This window comes from Gordionus sp. m RMFG-2023, chromosome 2 (genome assembly GCF_954871325.1).
Source record: "Gordionus sp. m RMFG-2023 chromosome 2, tfGorSpeb1-WG-v2, whole genome shotgun sequence".
Taxonomy (NCBI): Eukaryota; Metazoa; Nematomorpha; class Gordioida; order Chordodea; family Parachordodidae; genus Gordionus; species Gordionus sp. m RMFG-2023.
This window is the reverse complement of record NC_088776.1, coordinates 51,826,686-51,854,241: the sequence shown is the minus strand read 5'-3', so window position 1 is coordinate 51,854,241 and position 27,556 is coordinate 51,826,686. Positions and strand designations below refer to the sequence as shown.

The 27,556-nt window shown below is 28.1% G+C and overlaps 1 protein-coding gene across 1 annotated transcript; it reads left to right on the top strand.

Moving 5' to 3' along the window:
• On the top strand, positions 1-24,108 carry LOC135924436 (uncharacterized protein MAL13P1.304-like). The gene is made up of 16 exons (XM_065459493.1): positions 1-72; positions 393-554; positions 611-733; positions 1,225-1,313; positions 2,697-2,731; positions 3,527-3,672; positions 8,097-8,166; positions 9,555-9,757; positions 9,880-9,974; positions 12,712-12,851; positions 18,260-18,343; positions 18,683-18,870; positions 19,596-22,847; positions 22,921-23,042; positions 23,272-23,332; positions 24,037-24,108. The coding sequence occupies exons 1-16, from the start codon at positions 1-3 to the stop codon at positions 24,106-24,108; spliced, it is 4,914 nt and encodes a 1,637-aa protein (XP_065315565.1).
• The last annotated feature ends 3,448 nt before the right edge of the window (positions 24,109-27,556 follow it).

The following is a 27,556-nucleotide window of genomic DNA, read 5'->3' as shown; positions in this document are numbered from 1 at the left end:
ATGAATTTATATGGGCTTCAAAATAAGTTCCACCCCCATCCCACCCCCACCTACGAAGCCCCTACAAAGATTGTAATTAATTAATCTAATATTGTAAATCATAATGTGCAATTTTCAGTTTCATTATAAAAATTAAAAAAAAGAAAGAATAACAAAAAAAACAAATTAAAAAAATGAAGAAAAAAATTGAAATTAAAAAAAAACATTTAAAAAATATCATAAAATGGTCATAGATTAGAATTTCATTTAAAATGCATAATTTATTTGTGCAATTAAAATTTGAATATTTTTTTTATAAAAATCGTCTGCCGTCAAGATATATTTGTATATACTTATAATTTTTACAAGACGTTTTATTACTAATTAATAATAGTATAATCAATTTTATTTAGTATTCCTTTCGAACCAAGACACTTATCTTATTATCCCTGATGCAAATAAAATCTGGTTATGTTGAATTTGAAAAATTAAAGAGTTTCTATGATATCAAGATCAATTTAAAGCCTTTGCACGTTGATGGAATAATTCGGGTGCTGAATAATCTTTATAAAAAAGTATAACTTTTTTGCACATTTAATTAAAAAAAAATACCTATTTTATTATAAAAAAGGTAAGAGATGATATTGGGAATATTGAATATATGATCCAGGCCTTATCGTGCGTAAATGATTTCATATCTTTAGGAAATTTGAAAGTAGGATTGGTTAAAAATTTTAGTAAACTCCTAGACAATGTAATGTAAATAGTTTTGATAAATATATTTGTTGCATCTAGTTATTCGACATCTATCAATATGGATTAAAATGTCATACACTTGATGAAAATCATAAAATATCCCTTTTAGAGATATTAGACGACATATTTATAGTGAGTTATTTTGACCCCCAAAAAAATCTGTGATATATATTTTTTTTTTTCAGAAAATGTTTCACCTATCACCAGAAAGTAAATTTTATATTAAATTTAGTTTTTTCAATCAATCATTTATATAGATGCCTATCAATTATTGGAAAAATTTATGTCATGTTTACATAAACTCGGCCAGAGTTACCCTTCTACAATTGACATATTTGTTAAAGTATAAAAATAAAAATAAATAATTACATTCCTTAATTTAGCTTCTACTAAATATTGACTTATTTCTATTTAAAGTTAATCAAAAGTGTTTTAAGGATCGTCATATAATTAAATCATTTTTCATTTTTATAAATTTCCTAAAAAAAGATTTCCAAGTTATTGCAAAATTTTTCCGGATTAGTCGATGACAAAATAAAGGACAAAGCTCTTGTTTTACCAGAATATTTAGCTCAGATGTAAATCTATCAAAATATAATTTTTTTTTATTAAGGCTATGGCCTCAATATAAAATTATATTAGAAAACTTTCGTAACCTTAACTAAAGCTATTTTTAATATAAAAATATAAACATTTTTTAAACATAATTATAGAAAATGTTATTATACGATTTGATTAAATTTTAAAAACTTCATAGAGTTTTTTTATATTGCGAATATTTAAACCAGATATAGGACAGAGCCTAAAATATTTTGATAACACAATTTTGTTTAAGGTTGCGGCCAAAACCTGTTTAAAAAATTTAAATTTTTTTAAAACTTTAAGGATACCAAGTCTAATTTCCTGTTTTGATAAGTTTTGGAATTAAATTTTTTGAATGTTTAGGACACAGTTTAAAGAAAATGATTGTTCCCATTTTTTATTTTTTGCAAAGAATAAATTAAATTAACCTAATTGTAATTGGGCTATGGTTGCTATTGTTCAAATAGAAAATATTCGAGCAGTGATAAAAACATATTTAAGGTGTGTTGAGCGACACTTTTTTCATCGCGTTTGAATTTACCTATCAATCAACTAATAATTTTATACCAAGAAAGGAGATCATTTTAAGACCAGGATTTTTTTTTGGTCTGGTCCGGGTTTTTATTTATTTTTAAATCCAGACTTAAATTATTTATTTAAAATTTAATTATATTTTATGGCCCAGTTTGGGTTTTAAAATTTGGACATTTTCTTTTAATAAACTATATTTTATAAATTATTTCAAAGGGAAAATTGGAAATATGAGAGAATGGATATTAAAATGATCCATTAAAAAAAATAAGAGTTTAAAATTATTTCCATTTTAAGGTCCCGGTTCTGATATTTATAATCATGTCATATTACGGTCATTGAGGGACTCTTATTTATACGATCGGTCGAAGAGGGCCTTAAAATTAAAGTGGTATACTTTTAAAACCAGGACATGCTCAAAAATAAAACGTGCTTATTTTTTAATAGAGTAGTTAAAAATAAATCAGAATGATATCTATTATTCAATTAGGGAAATCATGTAATGGACAGTTCAATATTTATTTACTGCTCTTTAATTTTTTTTTCTATGAAACAATTTGCGAAATACTGTCAAAATTTAACTATATTATAAAAATCTAGGGCAACCCCAGGGCTGTAAAAAGTTCAATATTTGAGAAATACGGGCTTCCCTTAAAAACAAAATTCGGACCGGGCCATAAAAATTTTTTTTTAAACCTGGGCCGGGCTTAAAAATAGGAAATTTTTTCAAAATCCAGGCCATGCCTAAAATTTTAACGTCCATAGGCCTCTAAAAAGAGATTAAAACATATATATCAAATTTATAACATTAAATTAATTCTTTTTTTTTCTTTATATATTACAATTAGAATATCGCTTCCTCAACTATTAACCCATATAGGAGGTAAGCAATTAAAATTATTTAAAGATAAAATGGTTTTAGATAGAGTCTACAGGTTAAAGCAAATTGAAACATATTTTATTGTTCAAATTTATAACGTTTTTAAAAAGAGTTTATGTTGGTTGGTATCTTGCCAGGTGTTTAATGTCTTGTTTAATCTCCGGAAAGTCTTCTTTTAATTATTATTATTTTTTTCATTGGGAAGGAATATTAACATTAAGTTATTTTTATTGCAAAATTAATTATACTGTCAGGATCTATCTTTTCTAAAGCAGAGGATTCGAATCGAAAAAGGGAGTTTTATTTGATACTCGCCCCACTCCTCATAGATTTTAATAAAATAATTATTTAGTTGTTTTAATACATTTTGATTTGACAACAAACTATTCCAAAATTAGCCTCTAAAAAAGGCATGCTCTCAAAAATAAGTTCAGTGGTTAATCAAATGTCATACAGGTGAGAAATATATTTAATAAACGGTAAGAAAATCATAAAAAGTAACTTGGAAATAGTTACTTTTGTGGTTGGTTGCATTCCGAAAAATATTACTAGTTTAGAATTTTTGAAAAGTAACCTGTTAAAGTTACTTATTTGCACAAATATAATCAGTTAACGGCTTGTAATTAGTTACTTTAATAAAAGTAATATTCTGTATAAATATTTATTTTAATTCCCTATTTTTATAATTCATTTTTCAATAATTTTATTATAATTTTTCTTAAGGTTCAATAATAAACCCTTTTTTTTATAAAAGGAAATATTAATGCCATAAAATATTTTTTTTACCTTTACCAACAGATTATGGAATACAGAGTGGTTTGGTCAAAATTCTATCCGCATTAATACCGACAGCCCGCAAGCACGAGTTAGCTGTTAACATGTTTAAGGATCAAAAAACTTTGTTACAAAATTTCGAATCCCTCGACGAACATAATTTCATTAAAGTTTGAATAGTTTTTTTACCCTACTTCCTAGTCAGATCTACCTTTCGTATTCAATAAACGTTAACCATATGTTTTTTACTAGCCTTATATTTAAATATATTACTGCTTTACAAACTGTAAATTATCTAGTTGGCAGAGTCTATCTTAAGTATTTTTATTCTTATAATTATCAGAATTTTAATGAGTTTATTACTTTTAACATTTAGTTTTATATATCATAATTAAAAATTTAAATAGAATTAGTGAAGGTCAATGGGTCAGTTTTTTTTGTTTACCATAGTTTGAACCGAATCATGGTGGTTTAGTCTTTAGAATTGGTCCTGTAGTTTATTTCGATCTTTGTAATTTTATGGTTAGGGATCAATAGAAATTTCGTTTTTTTAAAAATTTATTTTACATTATATCGTTTTATAATTATCAAATTAATTGTATACATAATATTAGAATGCTAGTTTTTTTCATCTATCTAATTTCTATTCATACACAAATATATAATTTCATTTATACTTGTTATAATATATCATTTTATTTTACATTAACGACGTTAGGGAAATATTTAAATGTTACGTTCATAAATAGAGAATTCACATAATTAAAATATTTAAGATTTGTTTGTTTGTGTGCAAATTAAGAATAAGTTCCATTATCTATCTCTACTAACAAGATGTTACTTGTTAGAAAACCCTTACTTCAACCCCTTCAAATACTTAAGCTGCAATCTATAAAACTACTCCCTTTGAAAGTTCTTTCAATATAATCGTCAAAATTTTCTTAATTAAAATATTTTCAATATAATCGTCACAATTTTATTAATTAAAATACTTTCAATATAATCGTCAAAATTACAACAAATTTCATCAGTTTTAAATTAAAAAAAAATATTTTTTTTACTTCTTAATATCAATAATGGCGTTTTTCTACAATTTAAAAAAAAAATATATCAAAACATTCTATGCTATTTGAATTTTATTATAATCTAATCAACCTTATTTATATCGGTTGATTGGCAATACACAATATTAATATATAAACATACGTATATAAAAATACAACTACTTGGTCATTCAAGCAACTGTGAAGAGTAATTTTCTAAAGCAAGATGACAGTAACAAAGAAGACAGATAAAGCTAAGAGTAGAATATCTAATGAAAATGATTAATGAAGCTGATATTATTATTCTATAATATAAATAAGTTTAATGGTAGATTGTTTTGCCAGTATCCATATCATATCACATAATATATATCATATCCTGCTTTATTATTTCTTTATTCACAAATAAATAAAAAATATTCAATTTTATAAGATGTTAAAGTTACTTTTGAAACATAACTAGTTACAGTTACTAGTTACATTGGCAAAAATATAACTAGTTACAGAGTTATTAATTACCGTTATTTTTCAAAAGTAACTAGTTACTTTATACATCATTCATATAACGCATTTATTTACTAAACGAATTTATTTAATATAAAAAAATTATGATATACAAATTATAATCATTTGTTTAAAAAAAAATATACAATTTATTTATATAAAAAAATAAGTAAACCGAAAAAAATATCGGATAATAGAATATTTATATTTACATCTAATAAAAATATCCTATATATTTGCATTGAAAAAAAAAACATACTTATTTTTCATAAAAATTTGAGTTTATTTATTTGCTTTTAACAACAATTGGATTTCAAAATTTTTATCTAGGAGACGCGCTCGTTTCTCTCCAAATATGAGCTTCCCTAGACTGAATAAACGCTCTACAGCAGCACATGATATAATAACAACATTATATTTAATAAAGAGTATTTTTAAATTTGGAAAATCGTCATATAAAGATAATGTGCTGTTATTGGATTTATAAAATTTTCAATAAATTCATCATTATCAATAATATTTTGACGCTTTAAATCAAAAAATCTAACTACTAATGATGTTTGTTACGAACATGAGCCATTTGTGTTAGATTCACCGCGAGGTATTAAAGTATTTTTTAAATTTAAAATTTCCATCTTTTTTGATCTATTCTTTTCTTGCCTTATCCAAGGCCAATCAGTTTTAAATAGTGGATGAAGAATAGCAGCAATTATGTTATCATTATCATAAAGATTATGAAACCTATATCATTGTATTATTAATTTATAAATAATAATTTATTTAAGTTTTTTTAATACTAGCTAATATAGCATCTTTTAAAGGTTGACAATATTTTAATTCTTGAACACCTTCCAGACAGATAAGTATCTGTGTTATTGTTGGGGTATAATAACCTAGATACACATATTTTTCACCTTCTAATATATCAATAGCTTTAGCTACTGGTTGCAAATCTAATTTTTTTAATTGAAATTATTTATAAGACATTAATTTAAATTTACACTGCAATATTCTTTAATAAAATCACGATCTTGTGATGCAAATCTACACAATTCTATCTAATTCATCACATAATAAATCGAAATCCAAAGGCAATTCATTTATAAGTGATGATATTTAAGATAAAGATGTATAAAAAGAACCCCATCTTGTTACAATGGGATATGGCAGCTGAGAATGTAATCTCTTTTTAATTTGCTCAGCGCATGGCCCAGATTTGTTTTGTGTATTCCACAAACGTTTACATTTAGATATAGCAACCTTATACACTTTCCTATAATCCTCATTGTTTAAAAGTATTTTATTGGCATCTTGTGTTGTCACTATGTTTAATGTGTGACAGGAACATCTTCGATGCCTGGGAAGGTAGTCGAAGTCATTTATATTATAATTGGTTAGCCCAGAAGAAGACATTTATATTATAATTGGTTAGCCCAGAAGAAGACATTATATCTTCTATTGAAATGTATTCAATATCTGAATCATTATCTTCCTTTATTTAGATTTATACATACATATTTAAAAGTTACTAGTTACTTTTGGCACTTACATTGGTAAAAATATAACTAGTTACAGTTACTAGTTACAATTTTTAAAATATAACTAGTTACATAAACTAGTTACAATTTTTAAAATATAACTAGTTACATAAACTAGTTACAATTTTTAAAATATAACTAGTTACAGTTATTTTTTACCAAAAATGTAACTAGTTACCTTAACAACACTAAAGAATATACTGTTTAATAACAGGTATTTTTACGCAAACTAAAAAAATGTCGGACCCACGTGACCTAGGCAGAAATTTTGATATACCGGATTGGCTTGAGCCAGTATTAAGAAATAGCCAAAAATATGATTAAAAATTGAAGTGTATAAATAAAATAGGAATATACATATTATAATATACTAATTAAAATAATAAATAATTTTTAGTAAGCTTTACAAAAATCATACGTATATTTATATTGAACATCTTCAGCAATGTAGAACTTTTCTAAGCACCTTTAACGGATCGATCCCTCAAAACAGGCACGTCTATTCTTACGATTGTTTTTCGCTAAATTTCGGAAAGTTGATGGAAATAATAAAGTTCCAAGATAATGTGACACAATTGTACTTGGATTTTAACATCACAACCAGTTGTTTCTCTTTCCACGTGGCATATAAAGTCAGTGATTTTATAAAAATAAAAGAATGCTTATATTATATATATTTTTTTGCGCCTATATTATTATTACGTAAGTGGATTCTTATTTTCATTTTGAAGATCACGGATATATATTAATCTAACCGTATAGTAGACTGAGGCCTCCTTTAGAATAGTCATAAAAATAGCACGATACCGCGTCACTTACGAAATGCATCATATTAAATTATTCAGCTATAATCGTTTAAAAATAAATTGCTTATTGCTCGAGCTAGATCCCGGTTCCTAGGAAGGAGGCCTAAAGTTTAATTCATAGTGCACATGATGCGACAAGATTGAACATCTGATCGAGTTTATAAAATCTTTTAAATGACATTTATTTAACTATCCTATATATATAATTGTTATATTATCATCAAGATTGGGTTAGGATTAAGAACAAAATTAAAATTATAATAAAGAAAAATTGATAAAAGATTTTTTAAATTCTATCGGCTGTTAAATCGCGTCGCATTATGCCCACTGCGTATTCAAAATTATTCTCACAGGCCAATAAAAATAATGAAATGATTATCACATACCCACTCATTTTTATCCAATTAAATATTTGTTTTTTTTAACTTGAATTGAATGTTATCTCGGTTGGTGTAATTATATTTAACGTTTATGGATTAGCAGATCACTTTGCTAAAAATGATTTAATTTTATTAAATAAATTTTTCTGATAATTTTTATGCCGATCAAAAAAGATAATAATTATTTGGAAATAATATTTTACGATGAAATTCATATTTATATATCATGTCCTAAAATAGCTGATCATTATTTTTTTGAGATATATGGTCATTTTTTGTGAATAATTAAATTCTTTTTATTTCTTTAAACATATTTGTTAAAGGAGTTTGATCAAGAAAGGTGGGAAAATTTAGAAATATACAAATATCAGATAGCATCTATCCATGTAGCAAGTTTGAACCTCAATTTCTTATTTTTTAAAACTTTGTATATAATGTATTCTTTTAACACAAGAAACGCTTTACTGTTACTCGTTACCTTACAAAAAAGGAACGCTTTAATTGCTATTTAAAAAAAGTAACTTCTTGTACTCGTTAAAAAAAACTAAATATAATATATAAATTTTTAAATATTTTTTTTACTAATAGATAATAAAAATAATATAAAAATAGTATATTATAAGATAAGTTCTTTTTGTAACAATTTTTTATTTATTTTCAAAATTTTGAACAGATAAACAAGAGCATAGGCATATCTAGGATTTTATTAAGGGTGGGGGTAATATTAGGTGAGGATTTTTTTTCAGAAATTTTATTGATCTTTAATTCCACTTATTGTAGGCCTTTGCCTATACTAGTTTTTATAAAAATAATTTTGTTTCACTTTTTTTTTATTAAAATATTTTTTTCTAAAAATTTTGAATTATAGTCGATATTTAAAAAAGTTATTAACTTTTATTAATTTTTCTTTCAGATTCTTCCTTACACTGATATATTGTATAAATTTCTTGAGGAGTGGGCAGGGGGGGGTGTAGAGTTGAAATTTTTATTAGCTTAAAATGATGGAATTGCGATGGAGGGGGATTTTCGCCCTTGGTTATGCGCCTGCAAGAGCAATTAGTGTTAAACACACATTCAACTGGCGTTGAGGATGAGAGAGTTGTATTATATTTAATAAATAAAATTTATTGGGAGAATTTATTAAAAATATTTTAAAAATGTTTTTTTTAGAAAAACTTATCACCATCTTCACATGAACTTCAGATCCTCGTCAATTCGTTTTTAATCTTTATCAGAATTTAATCTAAATTCATGTAGACTTCATGTCTTGATTTTCTTTATTTGTATAGAAAATGTTTCATACTGGGGCCAGGGAAGAGTTAGATAATTTTAATCTAAAGAAATAAGTACTATTATTGACATATTTTCTTTATAAATAATATAAACTGTAATATTAGAATATTAACTAACATACCTTCATTGATTTAATATTAATTAGATTAACAATCTTGAATGTATAGAATTAAACACCAAAAATGTAATAAATAAAATAAAACTGAAAAAATTTGGGGTTGATTTGAATTAAAAGGCTTAAGCTATTTTTAAAATTTAAAAAATAATTTTTTTATTTGCCTTATAATTACTCAAGGAAACGCTTTGCTTTCAAGATGTTAATTACAGCACTGTTTATATTACATATCTGATATCTCCTAGCCGGAAATCATATGAATTTAAAAAAAAAATGAAATCTCAATAATTTGGGTTGCTGATATAAAGTTTTCATAACAATATTATTTACATTTTCCATATAAATTTTATATGAAATTTTTTTTAAAAAAAAGGTTGGAATCCTAGAATAGATTTCAAAATATATGTAAATATAAGTCTATCAGATATATTAAGAACTAGCGCTGAACCTCAGCCTTCAATTCTTAATAATAATAATAGAGGTATGGGTGCTAAAGATTGTATTAGCATTGAATTGCCATGGCAGGATGACTCGTTTAGCAAGGCGATTGAAGCTATGTTTCTATGTAAAATTACGGTAAATTTCTTTTAAATTTTTATAAGAAATGAGTGAAGAAAAATGAAGGAAGGAAGGTAAGATGGAAGGGGCGAAAGAAAATATAGGAAACAAAATAAATTTTTTAAAACTATGTTTAACAGAACCTTACAACATCTTTAACCTTGAATACCACCATGATAGGCTCAAATTCTTTCACTTCAAATAAATCAGCAAATAATGTTCCGATCTGCAAAAGGTTATTCATCTAATTTTATATTATTTTTTCATAAAATTCCTCAATTTTATTAAAAATGATACATATAAATTTTCAATTCATTTTTCATAATTTTGCAGATTATTTTAAATTTGTTCCTTATAATCATATTCAAATTATCATTTTAAAACATATAGAAATTTTAGCAAAAGATCCGAAATTTCAAGTATTATAATAAATACAGATATATATGCATACAGTATTGTAAAATAGCACGAGAGCTATCGCTATTTATTTATTTATTTTTTAAAGCTCTAGCTAAAGGCTACGAATATGAAGTAGTAGCTTTTCTACTTTATAAATTTTTTTAAAAAAAATTTGAATTACCATTTTTTATATATAATCGTAGGCTGAGAATTGTAATTCCATATCCATTTTTTTCCCAAATATTACAGGAGATGGTTAGGAATTTTTAAAATTTTAGCTGTATTTTTCAATAGTGAAAGACGAGAAATTTATTTCTATTATATTTAACTATTATAGTAGAAAACTTGATGGTACCCTTTAAGTACCAAAATTTTTCTATTTCAGGCATTTAAATTAGGGATATAATCGATCAAATTTTTCACCAGTTTTGGTACCAGATTCTATAAAATTAAAATAATCGACTGAATTTAATACCGGATCTTATAAAAAAATTATTAATCTCTTACGCGTGGATCGTAAATTTAATTTAATAGAAAAAAAAATACATTTAAATTTATTTATATATCTTCAACATCAAAAATAACTAATATTTAATCGACCGGTATTCAATACTTTATTTATCCAAAAAGAGACGATTTTTTTTGAGTTGTAACTAGAGGTCTGCATTGGGCGGGTTTTTGGACCAAAAGTCCACCCACTCAATGTTTAAAAAAAAATTTACCCCGCCCGCTCAGCCCGCCCATAGTTAAATATAGGGATGTATCGATATTTTATATCGGATCGGGCCGATATTTCGCTCATTTTAAAATATCGGTTATAGGCAAATATTATAAAATTTTCCGATCCGATATAAAATGGCGCTTTTAACAAAATTTAAAAAAAGTTATATCTAAAAAACCATTTATTTTTATATATAAAATCGAAATACATTTTTATGTTTAATTCTGCAATATAGTTATTTTTTTTCGCATTCTGTTTAAAAAAGTGTTCATTAATCTCTTCAGTATCTGTTTTTAGTGATGCTAGTGATATTAACAGTCCCCATCACCGCCGACATATCTCTGATATAAAAAGAAATCTTCGATATATTAATTTTAAATATTCATTTCAAATTTCATAATATATTTTTTTATTATACTAATTATGTAAATAGATTAATTTTATTACTTATTATATAAATAATAGCAATTGAATTGAATATAAACTATAACTGACCATTATAATATATTTAAATGACATATGTTATGGTATAGTAAAATTATAGATGTTGTACTAATAAAAAGTATAATAAAAATTAAAACCGGTATCTTTGCAGAATACAAAATTAGATATGATATCGGATCGGTTATCGGCCGATATCAATTTAATATCTAAAATATCGGATCGGATGGGATCGGCCTCCAAAAAGTGGTATCAGTACACCCCTAGTTAAATATATACCTGCCCGCCCCACTCATTTGTCTAAAATTCCTTGCCCGCCCGCTCGCCCGCCAATTAGTCTAAACCGCCCATTATTTATAAAAATTTTTAACCCAAGTCCGCTTATAAAATTTAATTATGGCCATTCTTTCAATTTTTTAAGCATCTAATAAATATTTTAGCATTACTCTACAAAAAGTTTATAATTTAGGAAATTAATTTTTAAAAAAAATTATCAATTAAATTATAGACAATTTATTTTATCAAATAGAATATTTATGAAAAATATATAAATCTAAAATTCATATTATATGTAATTATAATGCAAAATAATAAATCGACATTTTTCAAACACGTTCTTCTTTGTTATAAAAACCTTCCAGCAATGCTAAATCCTCATTGAGAAGAAGCACTAGTTACAGGAATTGACAATATCTTTCTTGCTAATCTTGATAGCTTTGGCAAATCTCTTTCTTGTCGTTTCCACAAAGTGGATATCCGTTTGAAGTGTATCCTCTTCCTAAAGTGAGATCCGGATGTCCCGTATGCAATATATGTAAAACTCTTTTTTGAAGTGAGTACGGAATGATTAATCTGCTATTCCAAAAAAAATACTGTTCTATTTTTGTAATCGTTTTTATGCTATTCGGAATAGTAACAGAACAAAATAATATACCGGATGGTTAATATTAGAAACAGATGCACCTAACCAAGTATTTGGAGCTGTACTCATGCAAAAATATGATAATTATAATGAAATTTCAATAGTTTACACCTCAAGAACTTTACAAGATGCTGAAAAGAATTATTCAACAATAGACAAAGAAGCAAAAGCAATAATAAACGGCGTATAAAAATCTCATAACTATTTGTAAGGACGAAAATTTAAAATTTGAACAGACCACAAACCTTTAATAAAGATATATGGTAATAACAGAGATTTAAGCTCATTAACAAACCAAAGATTATTACGTTGGGCTTATAAATTATCTGCATATGATTATAATATAATGTACAAGAATGGCGCTAATAATATAATTGCAGATGCTTTATCGCGAAACCCAATAGAGAAAAATGATGATAGAATAACAAGCGAAAATAAAACAGTGAAATATATAAGAAATCTTACTTATGACACATAAACTCTATCAAGAAAAGAACTTAGAGAGGAAACCGCAAAAGATCCAATTTTAAGAAAAGTAAAAATATTAATAAATGGTACAAATATACAAAATCAAGTACCAGAATTACAAGCTTTTAGAATAAGAATAGATGAAATAGAAAATGATGACGGTATTTTATTTTGGAATGGCAGATTAATCATTCCGTACTCACTTCAAAAAAGAGTTTTACATATACTGCATATGGGACATCAGGGTATTACATCAATGAAATTCATTACGAGACATTATATATAGTGGGTAGTGTTGTTAAACAGCTCGTTTTGAGCCGATTTTTAAAAACGGCTAACTCAATATTTTAGCCAGAAAACTATTGCCTAAACCTCAAGATTTCGCTAATAGATGTCTAAACCTTTGTTCCTTCTACAAACAAAATATTCAGGCTTGCGTAATATTATTCTAGATGAAATTTTGAGTTAGCCGTTTTTAAAAATCGGCTCAAAACGAGCCGTTTAACAACACTAATAGTGGGTCAAAAAACTAGTAAACAGCTGTAGTGGATGTCAAAAACTATACAGAGATATACCAAGTGTTGTCGTATAACAGAGGAATCCGCCCTCACAACCCTAGAAAAGTGAAGAAGAAAAAGAAAAAATCGTAGGAAAACATTCCGGCCAACTACGAACAAGGGAAAGTTGAAACCGAATTAAAAACAAATGACAATATAAAGCTAGGAAATAATAAAACAGTAGAAACAATGGAACCAAGTCAAGGAGGAATTCAACCCCGATATCCAGGGATCGAAGGCCAACAAAAAGATTAATAAAGATACAAATATACAAAATCAAGTATACAAACTTTTAGAACAAGAATAGATGGAATAGAAAATGATGACGGTATTTTTTGGGATGGCAGATTAATCATTCCATACTCACTTCAAAAAAGAGTTTTACATATATTGCATATGGGACATCCGGGTTCAATGAAATCCATTATGAGACATTTATATGGTGGGAACAATTAGATAAAGATGTCGAAAAACTAATAAAGTGTTCTTCACTTAAAAAAACGATTGGTACAATAAAAAAAGAAATATTGTTATTGATCATTTTATTAATTATGATTTTTCTGTTGTTTGTTTTTGAACAAAAATGTCCCGCCCGCCCATTATTTAAATTTCTTAACCCGCCCAACCACCCGCCCGCTCATAGTTTAAATTTTTCTAACCGCCCATCCGCCCGCCCACTTATATGGGCGGGCTTGGGTGGGCGGGCCGAAACCCCACCCAATGCAGACCTCTAGTTGCAACTATACTTCTGTTTATTAATTTTACATATTTTAAATAAAAATTTTAAAATGAATGCATTTATAGATGACCAATTAAAAACCGTTCAAGATTCGGATATTTTCAACAGGACGGTTTCAAAAAGGGAAGATTATGGTATATTAAATTTAAGAAAATTTCTGAAACTAATAATTATTTCTTCTTTGGGATTTCATTTTAATAATAAAGATTCAAGTCTCTTATATAGTTTTTACCCGACAGATTAAAATCTGTATGGATGTTAGCATTAGTATATCTTTGCATTTCCAATAACAAGTAATTTTTATCCAATAAATGTGAAAAAGCCCAAAATATTTATAAACAATATATATGTCATATTGAGATAAGGACCATCGAGATTTACTAAGGCGATTTTTAAATATGTTAAATCTGATTTGACCGGAAATGTATTCTAGCAAGTATGAAGCCACACTGTGAATGTCACAATTTTACTCTGAACCTTTGAACCATATTTAACTCATCAATTTTAATATAAATTGAATTAATACACAAAAATTTAATGATAAAAATTGTCTAAAATTCAGAGGATAGTTTAGTTTACATATGCCAGAATACATTTCGTGTTAAATCATACTTTCCCAAGTTTAAAAATTGCTCTCACTAATGATATGTAAATGTTAAAGATTTCGAATCCCTTTATATTCCGTATCCCAATACGATGTGTATACATTCAATAACATCTAGATTATAAAATCTATATTTGGGAATTATATGTATAAATTTTAATTAAATTAATATAAAAATAAAAATTTTAAACTCTTTTATAAAATTTATATATTAGATTTTCGTATTTAATATAGTTAATTTTTATTTTATTTATTAATAAGTAACTAAGTAGCACACTCTGTATTGCTATTAAAAATGTAGAGCGCTATTGCCATCGCTATTTAAAAAAAAATTAGTGCGCCATTAGCTATCGCAATAAATAAACATTTTTTTTTTCTTTAGATTTCACCTTTTCTGGTGGTAAGCTCCTTCAACATCTCTCTCCACTTTATGTTATTCATACAATCTCTTTTATCTATTTTATACTTCTTTATATTGGCTCTAACTTTATGGCCCCATTGAAGTTTTGGCCTTCCTCTTTTACGTTTGCCCATCACTTCCCAACTTTCAACTTTATTTCCTATGTAGTTCAAAGGCCTTCTCATTGTGTGCCCATACCACCTAAGTCTGTTTACCATTAACTTAGTTTTAATGGGCACTACCTTTAAACAATTTAGTATTCTTGTACTGCGCACCTTATCCTTTCTTGTTACCCCAGCAATCATCCTCAGCATTCTCATCTCCATAATTTGTAGACTTCTCTCGTCTGATTCTTTGGTTGGCCATGTTTTGGAACTATATAGAATAGTTGGTTGTACTATGGAACTGTAAATTTTTCCCTTTAATTTGTGTGGGATTCTTTTGTCAAATAGCACTCCAGATAAAGATCCTCTTCATTCCACCACCATAGTTCTTTGTGTGATTTGTTGCCTCCTCTTGTCAAGCCTAGCGTCGATTTTGCAGTGTCTATTTGAAAGGTCTGTCCAGATTTTTTCACTGACTTGTGAGCAATTTATTTTTTCAATGTTTGCATTGATTGCAGAGGCATCTGTCATTGTTTTTAATTTACCCCATTTGATGCATGGTTCCAGTTTTATCTTGTTTTGAGTGGATTTATTTGAGATGTGTAAATCCATGACTAGTAGCTTTTGTTGTGCGGCGATATCTTCTCCTGGGAATCTTTTAATCTTCTGCGAGAGATTAGCATGTAATCTATCTGTGTTTTCCTAGTACCACTTTCATATATTATTAAATGACTGTCTTTTTTCCTATAGTAGGTATTGGTTAAGGCAAGGTCGAAGGCTTGCGCAAATTTCAGTACGTGCTCTTTCATCCATCACTCCTTTCTCCATATCCAAAACCACCATGATGCCTTTTGTAGCTATCTCTTGCTTTCCCCACATGCGCATTTAAGTCACCACCAATTATGACTAGGTCATCCTTAGGGATTTCCATTACAGCTTCATCAAGGATAGCTCTAAAGTCTTCTTTCTCTTCTTCCTTGCAACCCGTTTGAGGGGCATATACTGATAGGATGTGTAGTATTGATTGACCAATGCAGAGTTTTATCTTCATTAGTCTATCAGAGATCCTGTTGACTTCTACTACTGAAGAGGTTAGGTCATGGCTGAGGATGATGCCGACACCGTTCCTATTGCTCCCATCTCCATTCATCAAAGTTTTCTGTCCTTTCCATTTCGTCTCTTGTATGCACGCTATATCAACTTTTCTCTTGTTCAACATTGATGCCAATTCTCTCGTCTTACCTTTAAGCGTCCCAATATTCAAACTTGCCAGTCTTGTCTTCTTTGCTTTGACCTTTACTTTACTTTTCACAGGATGGAGGTCTACACTCTGCGCGTCGCATGGAGGGAACGCCCTAGCTTTCATATTCATATATCCATTTATTTCTGTCATTTTGTTTATTGGACAGGTATCCTTAGCACCCGTTGTCCAGGCCTGTCGGTGACCGGGGTGTCATCTCTAAGCTCCGAAATTCATCATACCATATGTCTTTACACATCAGTCATCGAAGAAAAACTTTGAAAGTTTTTGTTCCTTACCAGGATTGAACCTGCGTCTTTGTTCATACTCGTGTTTCCAATCGTACATCTTACCCATTAGGCCACCCCGGCGATCGCAATAAATAAACATAACGCTTTATAATTAAACAACTCTGATTACCTATAAAATAAAATATCATGTTATATATTTTCATAAACAAATACAATTTTTACTAAATATTATAAGCCCCCCGACCCAGATTTTAAAAATTTATTTACTTTATAAATTTTTTTTGGCTGTAAAATTGTGTGAATCTTTCAAATTGTAAATTGAAAAATATGAATAGTAAATGAATGTTGAATCCAGAAATATTATTTACTATTTCAATTAGACCCAACAAGGATAGTTTTTCTTGATAAGTCAGGAGATTTTTAAGATACCATTTTATGGTTCTTCTCCAGGTAAACCTACAGATCTCCGATTTATATGATGATTCTAGATTTTATTTTACAGGAGACGTGTTAACGGTAGTTCACAATGGAAAAGACATTTCAAAACCTTCCCACATTTCTCCAGTAACTAGTGATACAGAATCTTATAATTCCAGCCCGGGCTCCAAAAGTAAATTATAATTTATATTTTTTAATTAAATAAGTGGATGCCTATTGAGGTCTGCGAGGCAAAATTTTTAGACCCGACCCGTTGGGAATTAATTGATGACCTGTCCGGCCAAATTTTTAACCGGCCCGGAGTTTTAATATTTTACTAAGGATGTTCGGCCTGTTAAATTTTTTTAAATATAAGGTTTAAACCAAAAAATATGTTGTTGAACACCAAAATAAACGACTATTTATAATCATGGGTAGTAGTTAAATTAAAAACACTATGTACTATGGATTTTCACTTCTATGAAACATCATAATATATTGAGCGAAATGATGAAATCGCGACGCGACGTTAGTTGTGATCTCTCTAGAAATTGATTTTGCGTCGCTTGAGCGAATTGCGCTTTATATGAACGAGGCTTTACATTAAGCCAGTTTTATTTTAAGCCAGGCTCTATCCATTGCCATTATTATTGACGTGGACTAACGAATTCATTCATTATAATAAATTGTACATGCGTTTAAGTAAGTCGGGTCCTAAGAATGCGTCCTAATTGGATAATTTAGTAAAATCATTCGTGGAAATTATTAATACGCTGGAATGCTCGAAGTAGCCTTAAGCGTTTGCGCCCCAAGTAAGACCTACAAACCAGTTGCGTCGCTAGCTCTTATCTTATTTCAAACTTGTGGTCATTTATTTTGATTTAGGTATGTAAATTTAGCAATGTTGTACATTAGAATAATCATCAAAAATTAGTTTATTGCTAAACATTTAGACAAGAATGACACACTCCCCTCAATTCTTAAAGTTGAGACTATATTTTAAAAAAGTCGAGGCAAACTGGTTTAAGGCAAACTCAGTTTAAGTCGTTTAAGGAATCAGCTAAAATGAAGCTCAACACCATACTAAGCACGCTTACCCCTCTCCAAAAGACCTAGGCCACGACTGACAAACTAATATATATTTTAAAAAAGTTTATAAATCTCGTTTTTTTTGTTTTGGTTTTATTATTACTCAAATTATCAATAAACTCTAGAAGGGTTTCATTTTTTTTAAATATAATTTTTTACAAAACGAAGCAAATGTTAGGTGCGCAAAACCAGACATGAGCATATTAATCGAACTGCAAAATAAATTGAGTGAAAAATTGGCTCCTCCAAACGGTATTAACTATGTTGAAATTGTTTTATATTATAATTATATTAAAATGAAATATTTCTTTCAAGATTATTTTTTCATTTTAAAATGTTTTTGTAAATTTTAGGAATTAATTAAATATCCTCTGTAGATTAGAAAGAAATTTTTTAAAAAGAGGATAGATAAATATTTAAAAGATAAAGAAAAGAAAAATTAATTCCAGGAAAGATGATTTTTAATTTTTTTAAAAAAATCTGTTATTTAATCAAATTTGAACTGAATTTACTAAAAATCATATGAGTTCAAGTCAGATAACATATAATATAATATTTGTCGGAATATTTTATGAATTGTAATGCAATAAGATGGAATGAGTGGAATGAAAGATGATGTGAGAAAGAACGACAAAATGGATTCTTGGACGAATGTTAAAGACAAAATGAAAGAACCTAATCCCAATTCAAATATTATATACAACAATAGTAATAATTTAACGAAAGTACCGAATTCAAGCAGGAATTACGATAAAGCTAACAATTCCAAAAAAGTAAAGGTTAATTGCAGTGCTATATAATTGGAATTATCAAGATAAATATAAAAAATAAATTGCCACAAAAATGATATATTAAGCCTCCTCCCCTCCCCCCATTTCACTCAACCCCCAACTCCCACCCCGTCATAATATATAATATTTTAATAGAGCCTAATATTAAATTGTTACCATTATATAAATAAAAATACTCTAACTATAAATATATCAAAGACCTGCAGCGGACCGGGTCATGCTATATTTTAATTTTTTTTAAATACCCAGGTCGGGCCTTAAAATTTTCTTTAAAATTTTTACTCGCCATCATTAGCTATGAAGATTAAAAATAAATGTAAAATATTTTTAAAAAATCCTAGCTGGGCCGAATAAAAATCCGGGCTGTGCAAATGGTATCTCTGCAGATCTCTGAAATATATTGCGATCCATAATTAAATAAATCTGAAAAGAGAAGAAAATAAGGCAGAGGAATGTAATATTTAGTAAACTTTAATTTTCGAAGCTTTAAATTTAAAAATCACTATAATTTTTTTTTTTATAATTAATTTTAAATATTGAAGATTATCTCCATTTTTAGCGATTTTTATAAAAAAAAATTTTTTTAGGAGATATAAGCAAGATTCTTAATTTTGAACTATTAGATTAGAACCTATCCTATTTTTTTAGATTCTTTAAAATTTTATCTTGGATATACGATGGTAATAAAGCATTTTTTTTAAAATGTCATGAAGATCGATAATGACAAATCCAATAAAATGGTCAAACCTTTAAAACTGGATACAACAATAAAGGACGCTAACGCCACCATATCAGCGATTTCTAGCTCTGACATACGCGGAGTGAGTAATAATAATGACAAGGTTAATAGCGATCTCGATGTTATCAATCGTGGACCGTCCAAAATAGACCAAATTACTATTAAAGATGGAAGACAACTTTTACGATCACAAACTAATGAAATCAATATCAGTGATAAATTTTTAAAGGGGAACGAAAAATTCGATTTAATTATAGAGACGGTGACCAAGAATCTAGGGTGTGAAATTAAAAATTCGACAAATAAGGGCGAATCCGATATCATAATCCTTCCCGACAATCTTGGTTCTTCTCAATATTTTCAAAGTGATCCTAAAAATAAGAATAGAGTAGACAACAAAAATTTGAATACCGAAAATATCGGCAAACAAAGTTGGCAACCGCCCGAAAAAATAGATAACGACAATGTTAGAGATATATACGATTTTTATTCCCCACCTTGTAAACATACTCGGTCCCAAAAAGAGAAAGTGGTAGAAAAAACTAAAAAAAAATGTAACAATAAAAAAAACAAAGCTCCGCAGAAAGGGAATAAAAAAATTAACGTTAAAAATAATGGGATGGGGGAATTCACGAATAAACCTATAGAATCGAAAAAGAAAGAGAGCTTTTACGTTAAAACGAAGGAATTGGAAGCGGAATACTCATCTCTGCTCATGTTTGAAGAGAGTCAGATGTCTGGAGATTTTCCCAAAAATGATCATAAGAAGAAAGACGTAAAAAATTATCCTGATTTAAAGATTGATCTAAATAGTAATCGTAAAAATGATAACCAAGATAAATGCAAAATGAGCGATAATAATGACAATTTATTGAGTGACACTAATAAGAAAAAAAGGGGCAAAAAGTTGAAAGTCACGACAACGGCATCGAAAGGTAAGAGCGGGAGGAAAGAGAAGAACGGGAAGAAAGGAAAATCTAGTAACATTAAAATTGCTAATGATAATAATAATAATAATATTTATATGTCGAATGTCACGAACGATAAATTAGATTTTGGCTGCGATAAAAATAATAAAATGGGCTTAAAAGAACACTTGCTGTTAAATGAAAAAGAAAATAAGATAGAGGATTATAAAACTAAATTTTCTACTAATAAAACTATGAAAGTGAATGATTATGAATTAGAAAATGTCGTTATAGAAGATGACAGCGTTTTAGCCTTTTCTCCTATTTTCAGTTCCCAACAAAAGCTGAAAGTGGATAAAAGGGAGAATAAAAATATGGAAAAAACGGATGTTATAAAAAGTCATAAAAAGGACTTGGGAAAAAACATGAAGGTTGATAATAAGGATAAACCATCAAATTTTCCAAAAGATCCAAATTTGAATTCAGTATCAAGGGGTAAAACCATAATAACATATCCCAATCCATTATATTCTTCAACTCCGAAAGTAAATTTGCCAGTAATCAAACGTAAAGGGTACACACCCATAACTCTAAAAGTTAATTATAATAACCAAGTCATTACTAAGCACGTTTTTGATACTTCAGGTAACGAGAAAGAACTGGAAAAACATAAACGACAAAAGAATCCCGAAAAAGAGAAAGTTGTGGAAAAGATTAACGTCTACGAAATAGCGGAGGGTTTAAATAAAGGTGTCCCCAAAACTTATTTAACAACATCTCATGAAGAAAATGATCATGAGAAACTGGAAGGCCGATTGAAAATAACGGGAAGTAAGTTAGAAGCAAACGAGGGTAATAAGATTAGTACCGACCAGAGGAATTTAATCCAACAACGCAAAATAACGATAGAGAGAAAGGTCGAAATCACACTCACTCCGCTTCGCGAAGAAAATGTTTTCGATAGATTTAAGGCACCTCGAACTAATAAAAACGGCGGTAAAAGCGCTTTGATCAATAATAATAATAACTATAATAGTTTAGAAAGTCATAAGGGCACGGATAAGAAAATGGATCTTGACGTATTATTTGGGAGAGATTATAAGAGCAGAAACGCGAAAATTGATTTAAAAAAAGATGTTTCCTATAGGCAAATCACCAACTTAAGAAATAATAATGATAAACATAATGCAGCAACCTACAGAGACTTCGAAAAAAAAACGGAAGCAAATAAAGTATCAAACGATTGTGATAGAAATGACTTTCAAATCCGAACTAATAAAAAATACAATTTGAACATACCAACAGCAGACGGAAAGCGTGTCGAGAAAATCAATAATAATAATGTTATTAGTGAGGCAAAAAATATTATCGATAAAATAAATGGCAAAAATGGTGACCCCAAATCTGGGTCCGAATACGAAATATGCAGAATCCAACAGTCGCAAATGACCACCGTGCGCCCTTCTCGCCGAAAAACGTATAACTCCTCTAAGATAGTTGATAACGCAGATAATTCCCTGTTCTCTAAACGAGATGAAAAGGTTTCAGAGGATAATGCCGATCATTGCATCTTAGATTCGAACGAAAAAGAATCGATTACTAATCCTAGCCGAAATAAAAAAGATGATGCCAAAAAAAACTTCAAAAGAAATTCGAAAATTTCTTCAGAAAAAAATGACGAATTAAAATCGAATAGTAAAAATAATTTAGAAGAACAAGATGACGACATATACAATTTCGACACCGATCACGAGTTATTTAAGAGTCCGGATAAACCAATTACTAAAAAACCGGAAATCGGGAAAATAGATCGTTATCAAAATAAGGGCATATCCTCATTCGCTTTGAATTGGGGTGGAAATAAATTGGATAGAAAAAAAGAAAATGACGCACCCACTACAAATACGATCAAGAAAAATACTAACCATAAGACTAAGAAGAAGTACGAGCGAGAAAGTCAGAGAAAATATAAACAATGTTTGATCAATGTTGTCAGCAGCTCGAAAAACCAGCCGGAAGATCGGAACTTGGGAGATAATGGAAATGAGCAGTTAGTTAATAGGACTAGACAGAGCAAAAGGCTCGCTTTAATAGCTATCAGTAATTGTATGCACGATAGTTCTAGAGGAGGCCCACCACAAAAGATAAAGGATACGTCTGAAGAGAGCTTTGTGAGCTTTGCTGGAAATGACGATCATAACGACAGCGAAATCTACTGTCGGGATAAAAAACAAATTTTATATTCAGGAGAAGATAATGATTTTGATAATGAAAAGGTTAGTAAAATTGGTGAAAAAGTTGCGATTAGCGCCAAAAAGGTATAATAAAATATTTTTTTAATACTTAAAATTGATTTTTCACTTTTAAATAATATCGGATAAATATAATCAGTTTAAAATAGATAAAGATGCTTCTAGTGATCTAGATCAACACAACGTGATATCCATGTGTATAGATTCTGATTCTGAAAGCAGCGCCATTATAGAAGAAAAGGATTATATCGTTAGTGTTAGGTAAAGAATGTTAATGAATTTATGAAAAGAAAAAAAAAGAGTCTCTCTGCCTTTAAAACGGACTTTTCGTAAATAATGCATTAAGTTATAATTGTCTAACATAAACGTAGGATGGTTGCATCTTAGTATGTTATTGTTTACGGAAAGATAATTAACTTTTTGAATTAGTGTTAAAATAAAATAATTATGTTTATTATTAAACAAATTTTATATTAAAAAATTGCGAAAGGAATTCACTCGATTTCAGAACCACAATCGGGGATAAATTTGAAGAATCTATAAATCACCAAGTAAACGTTATAATGGGGGGTTTTTTTTCCAAAATTAAAATCGGGATTAATTGACATTAATACTAACCTGACGGATTTTTTCATTAAAAATTCTTTAAAAAATGTACATGCATTGAAGTCCGTCATTTAAAAGCATTTGGATTAGACTGGCATTTAAACAAAATTCCTTTCAATAGCCCCTATAGGCAATGACATTCCACAAGCTGACTTCCTTCCTTCCATGTACGCACACTCTTAATAAATGATTCATCAGTCTACATTGGTATTAAATTTCATTGGGTTAATAGTTAGTTTGTATCAGAGTCAGGTCTCTAGCTATTAAATTTCATTGGGTTAATAGTTAGTTTGTATCAGAGTCAGGTCTCTAGCTAGCTTGTATAATTCAAGCTTTTTTAAATAATCCTTTTTTGAAAAAAGGAGAATATTCCGACATTCCAAAACCCAAACTTTAAATTTTTAATTTGCGCCCATTTGCCCTAGCTGACTCAAAAATTTCACTGGTATATTTTTGGGGGTTTTTCTCCTTTATACTATTATATATCGGGTAAAACTTATTATTTTTATTAAAATTTCTATTCCATTGATGATTTTCTTTGTAACTATGTTTTATAGTTTTTTTTTCTTGGAATAATTATTTAAATTCTCCCTTAATTTCTTAACTATATCATGAAAAAGAATTTTTTATTTTGATATTTAAAAAAAAGATCAGCGAAAGATCAAGATCACATTCCATTACCGATTCCCAAAATGAGGAAAACCAACACGCTGGTAAATAAATGACTTTTTGTTGGTGTTGTTGATTAATAAAATTTAAATACTACATACACGGTTAGGGTAAAAAGTTTTAAAGTAATTTCGTGAAACTCTTAAGCTGACTAGGTACGCCGGTGAAAATTCAAATTTGAAGCCCTAATAGGATTTTAAAGCACCCTCTTAAAAAAAAATTCAAATCACTAATCATATGAATATCGCTCCTTATCACTAAAATATTTTAAAATTTTGAAATAAGAGATCATTAAAATAGTATTAGATAAGAAATAAAATTAACTAACATTCAGAAATTAGTGCTTCTATATTTTTATTTTATCTTTAGTTTTGATATCAATTTTAGAAATCTTCTTATTTTGCCTATAAATTTTTAAAAATACTGTTTACCAAACGGATCAAAATATTTAGCTAAAATGTACATATTGATTTAAGCTTTATAATTAGTGCTTCCAGAAGTTTGGCAAACTTTATGTTTAGGACTGCCTTTTTATGAGATTAAATTTTTGAATATGAATCTACCATCTTTTTAGATATTAATTGTTCTTTTCTGTTTATTTAATAAATTTAAATAAATTACTCAAATTCTCATTATATTTTGATTCGGTGCAAATGAAATATAAATGGATAAACGTTATTTATTTTTGAGTCGATTTGAAATCCGATATTTAAGACAGCTTAAAGCACGATGCTATAGTTTTATTTCATATAAATGATTTTTATTTATTGTCTGAAACACAAATTGATGAATTAGTAAGTACTAATAAGGCATTACATAGCGTATTCAGATATCTAGTATTCTATCATATATCAATCTTGAGGATTTTATTTATTTTGTATATAATGTGTTTTTCTTTAAACTATCGGTTTGAAGCACTAAAATTTACTAAATGCAATCATTATTGACATGAGTTTCAGACTTAATGCTTCCAGAATTTTGTGACTTCTCGCTTTAAACGTGATATCATTATCTAAATAAAACAGAAACCAGATATCTAGAACTTCTATATTCCGTTCTATTATGCCAATTTTGTTATTATTTTACCAATAATTTTTTCTCCCAGAGGTTAATGTAAAATAATGCATTAATTAAGCACTATAGTTTATATTTTTGATATAAGTTTTAGAACTAGTATTACCAAAATCTTGACTCATAGGCTAAAGAGTGACATCATAGTTTTTATCTTGTTTCTCGATTTATTTTTTTTGATTTACATGTATATTATTAGAAATAAAAAAAATTAAAAAAATACAATTAGTAGAGAACAAGTCAGACAATTCTTTTAATGCTCCTTCCTTACAAAATAGCGCTAAACTTTCGATAAAATTGACTACTCGTATACCCAACAATACCTCTAAACAGGTATATATTATAATATAATACTTTTTTTTAAAATTTTTTAAAATTTATTATTTATGGATTAATAAAGATCAATGTTATTATTATTTGATGATATTCTCTATTTATTTCTAATCTACAAAGTGTATATGTTCGTTTGATTTAACTTCAACATAAAAAAAATAAATAACGTAAGTGAGAAGCTGGTATATCCTTCATTTTAAACTGTTATCATGTCAATCAATAATTTAGGCTAAGTTTTATTTTCAATAATATTTTAACTGAGATTTTTGACGCTGTTATTCTATTTTTTTTAAAATTATTATATTAATTTTTATATCAATAAATTAAATGGCTAATCATAAATATATAAGAACGAAACAGTCTAAACATTACAACACTTTAACTCCTAATTTGATTTGGGTATTATGATTGAACTCGTGAGATGAGATTAAATGAATGAATAAATAAATGAATAAGGCGCGTACGCAGGAATTTGGTCGGGGGGTGGGGAAAATAAAATTTTTTAAATGGAGCATAAATTTATTAGGACTAATAACTTTTCTAATACACAATTTTAAATTAATGTGAATTATAAGAAAATTATATATATAAACCGGCATATAAAAAACTATATAAATATGAATTAAAAAATATTAAACGGATATAACCGGCGGCATTGAAAAACTATAAAATAAATGTGAATTATAAAATATAAAGTGAATATAACCACCATATGAATCACTTAAATGACCCATTAGAAATTTGAATTTTTTGAGCCTTTAAAATTTATATATAATGTAAAAAAAATTTAATTGTTGGAAATATAAATTAATACACAAAATGTTTCTTAAGAATAATTGTATTTTGTGTGGTTTGAGCTAATTTTTCAATTATCTCATCCTTGCTTGGCGTTAAATGCCTATGAATATTCAAAAGATTCAAACCATTCAATCTACTTTCAGAAGTTTTACTTCATAGGTATGTTTTTTCGCCGGGCCGTATTTTAATTTTTTTAAATAAACCCGTGCCCGAAATTTTAAAAAAAAAACACCTGGGCTGGGCCTGAAAATGTTTTTTAAAAAAATATCCGGGCCGGGCTATATATTTTAAAACCAAATATTTGAAATCGCCATTATTAGCTATAAAAATCAAAATCAAAAATAAATAAAAATTCGGGCCGAGCCTAAATTCAAAAAAGCCGGGCCGGGCCTAAAATTTTTTTTTAAAAAAACCCCGGGGGGAAGCAAAAAAAATTTTGAAAAAAAATCCGGGCCGTGCCCTACAAATGGTACCTCTGCAGGGCTCTGTTATTCTTCTTGAGTTGCTAATATATATATAACCATTTTAATACATTGAGAATATAAAAATGTGTTTAAAATAATGCAAAGCATCCATAGCATTTTTTGGGACTATATCAACCATAATTAATCTTTTAATCATAGTTATTCAGCTAATAAGCCATCATAAGATACTTTAACATCTTCATGATAAAAATTTAATAAATAAAAACCATTCATTTATTTGAGTTATAAATATATCTATGAGATGGGGATGGGTAATTTGTTTTATAATACTCTTCTACTGATCTTATATTAATGTTTTGACGATAAGCTTGCTTGCTGCAAGTCGAGGGGAACAAATATTAAACACGTATAGCTCTGCTTTTGACTCAACAATAACATATAAAATATGAAATTCTTCATCAACATTAGCTCTAATTTCCTTGAGTTGTAATAAAATGTTCTCAGCTATTCTCATCTTCTTAATCAAGTCAATGTCATGTTTTTGAAAAGTAATACATAAAATAATTGTATAATTAAATAATACATTCTAATGAGGAAAAAATTTTGAAATAAGTATTGAATCCAATAATTTTCTTGTTGAGGAAATATTTCTTTCAACCCATTATGATATTTCAGTAATAGCATTAATAATCGGCTCTTCTAACTCCATAAAAGCTGTTACTGCTTGATGGCGGAGACTCGATCTCGTTGGACAAGCTTGCAATTTCTTTCTTCCTGTTAGACAAGGAGTTTCAGAGATAATTATTATTTGACTAAAATTTAGATAAACATTACGCCACTAATGTCTGAAAATGATAGGTAAATATTACGCCA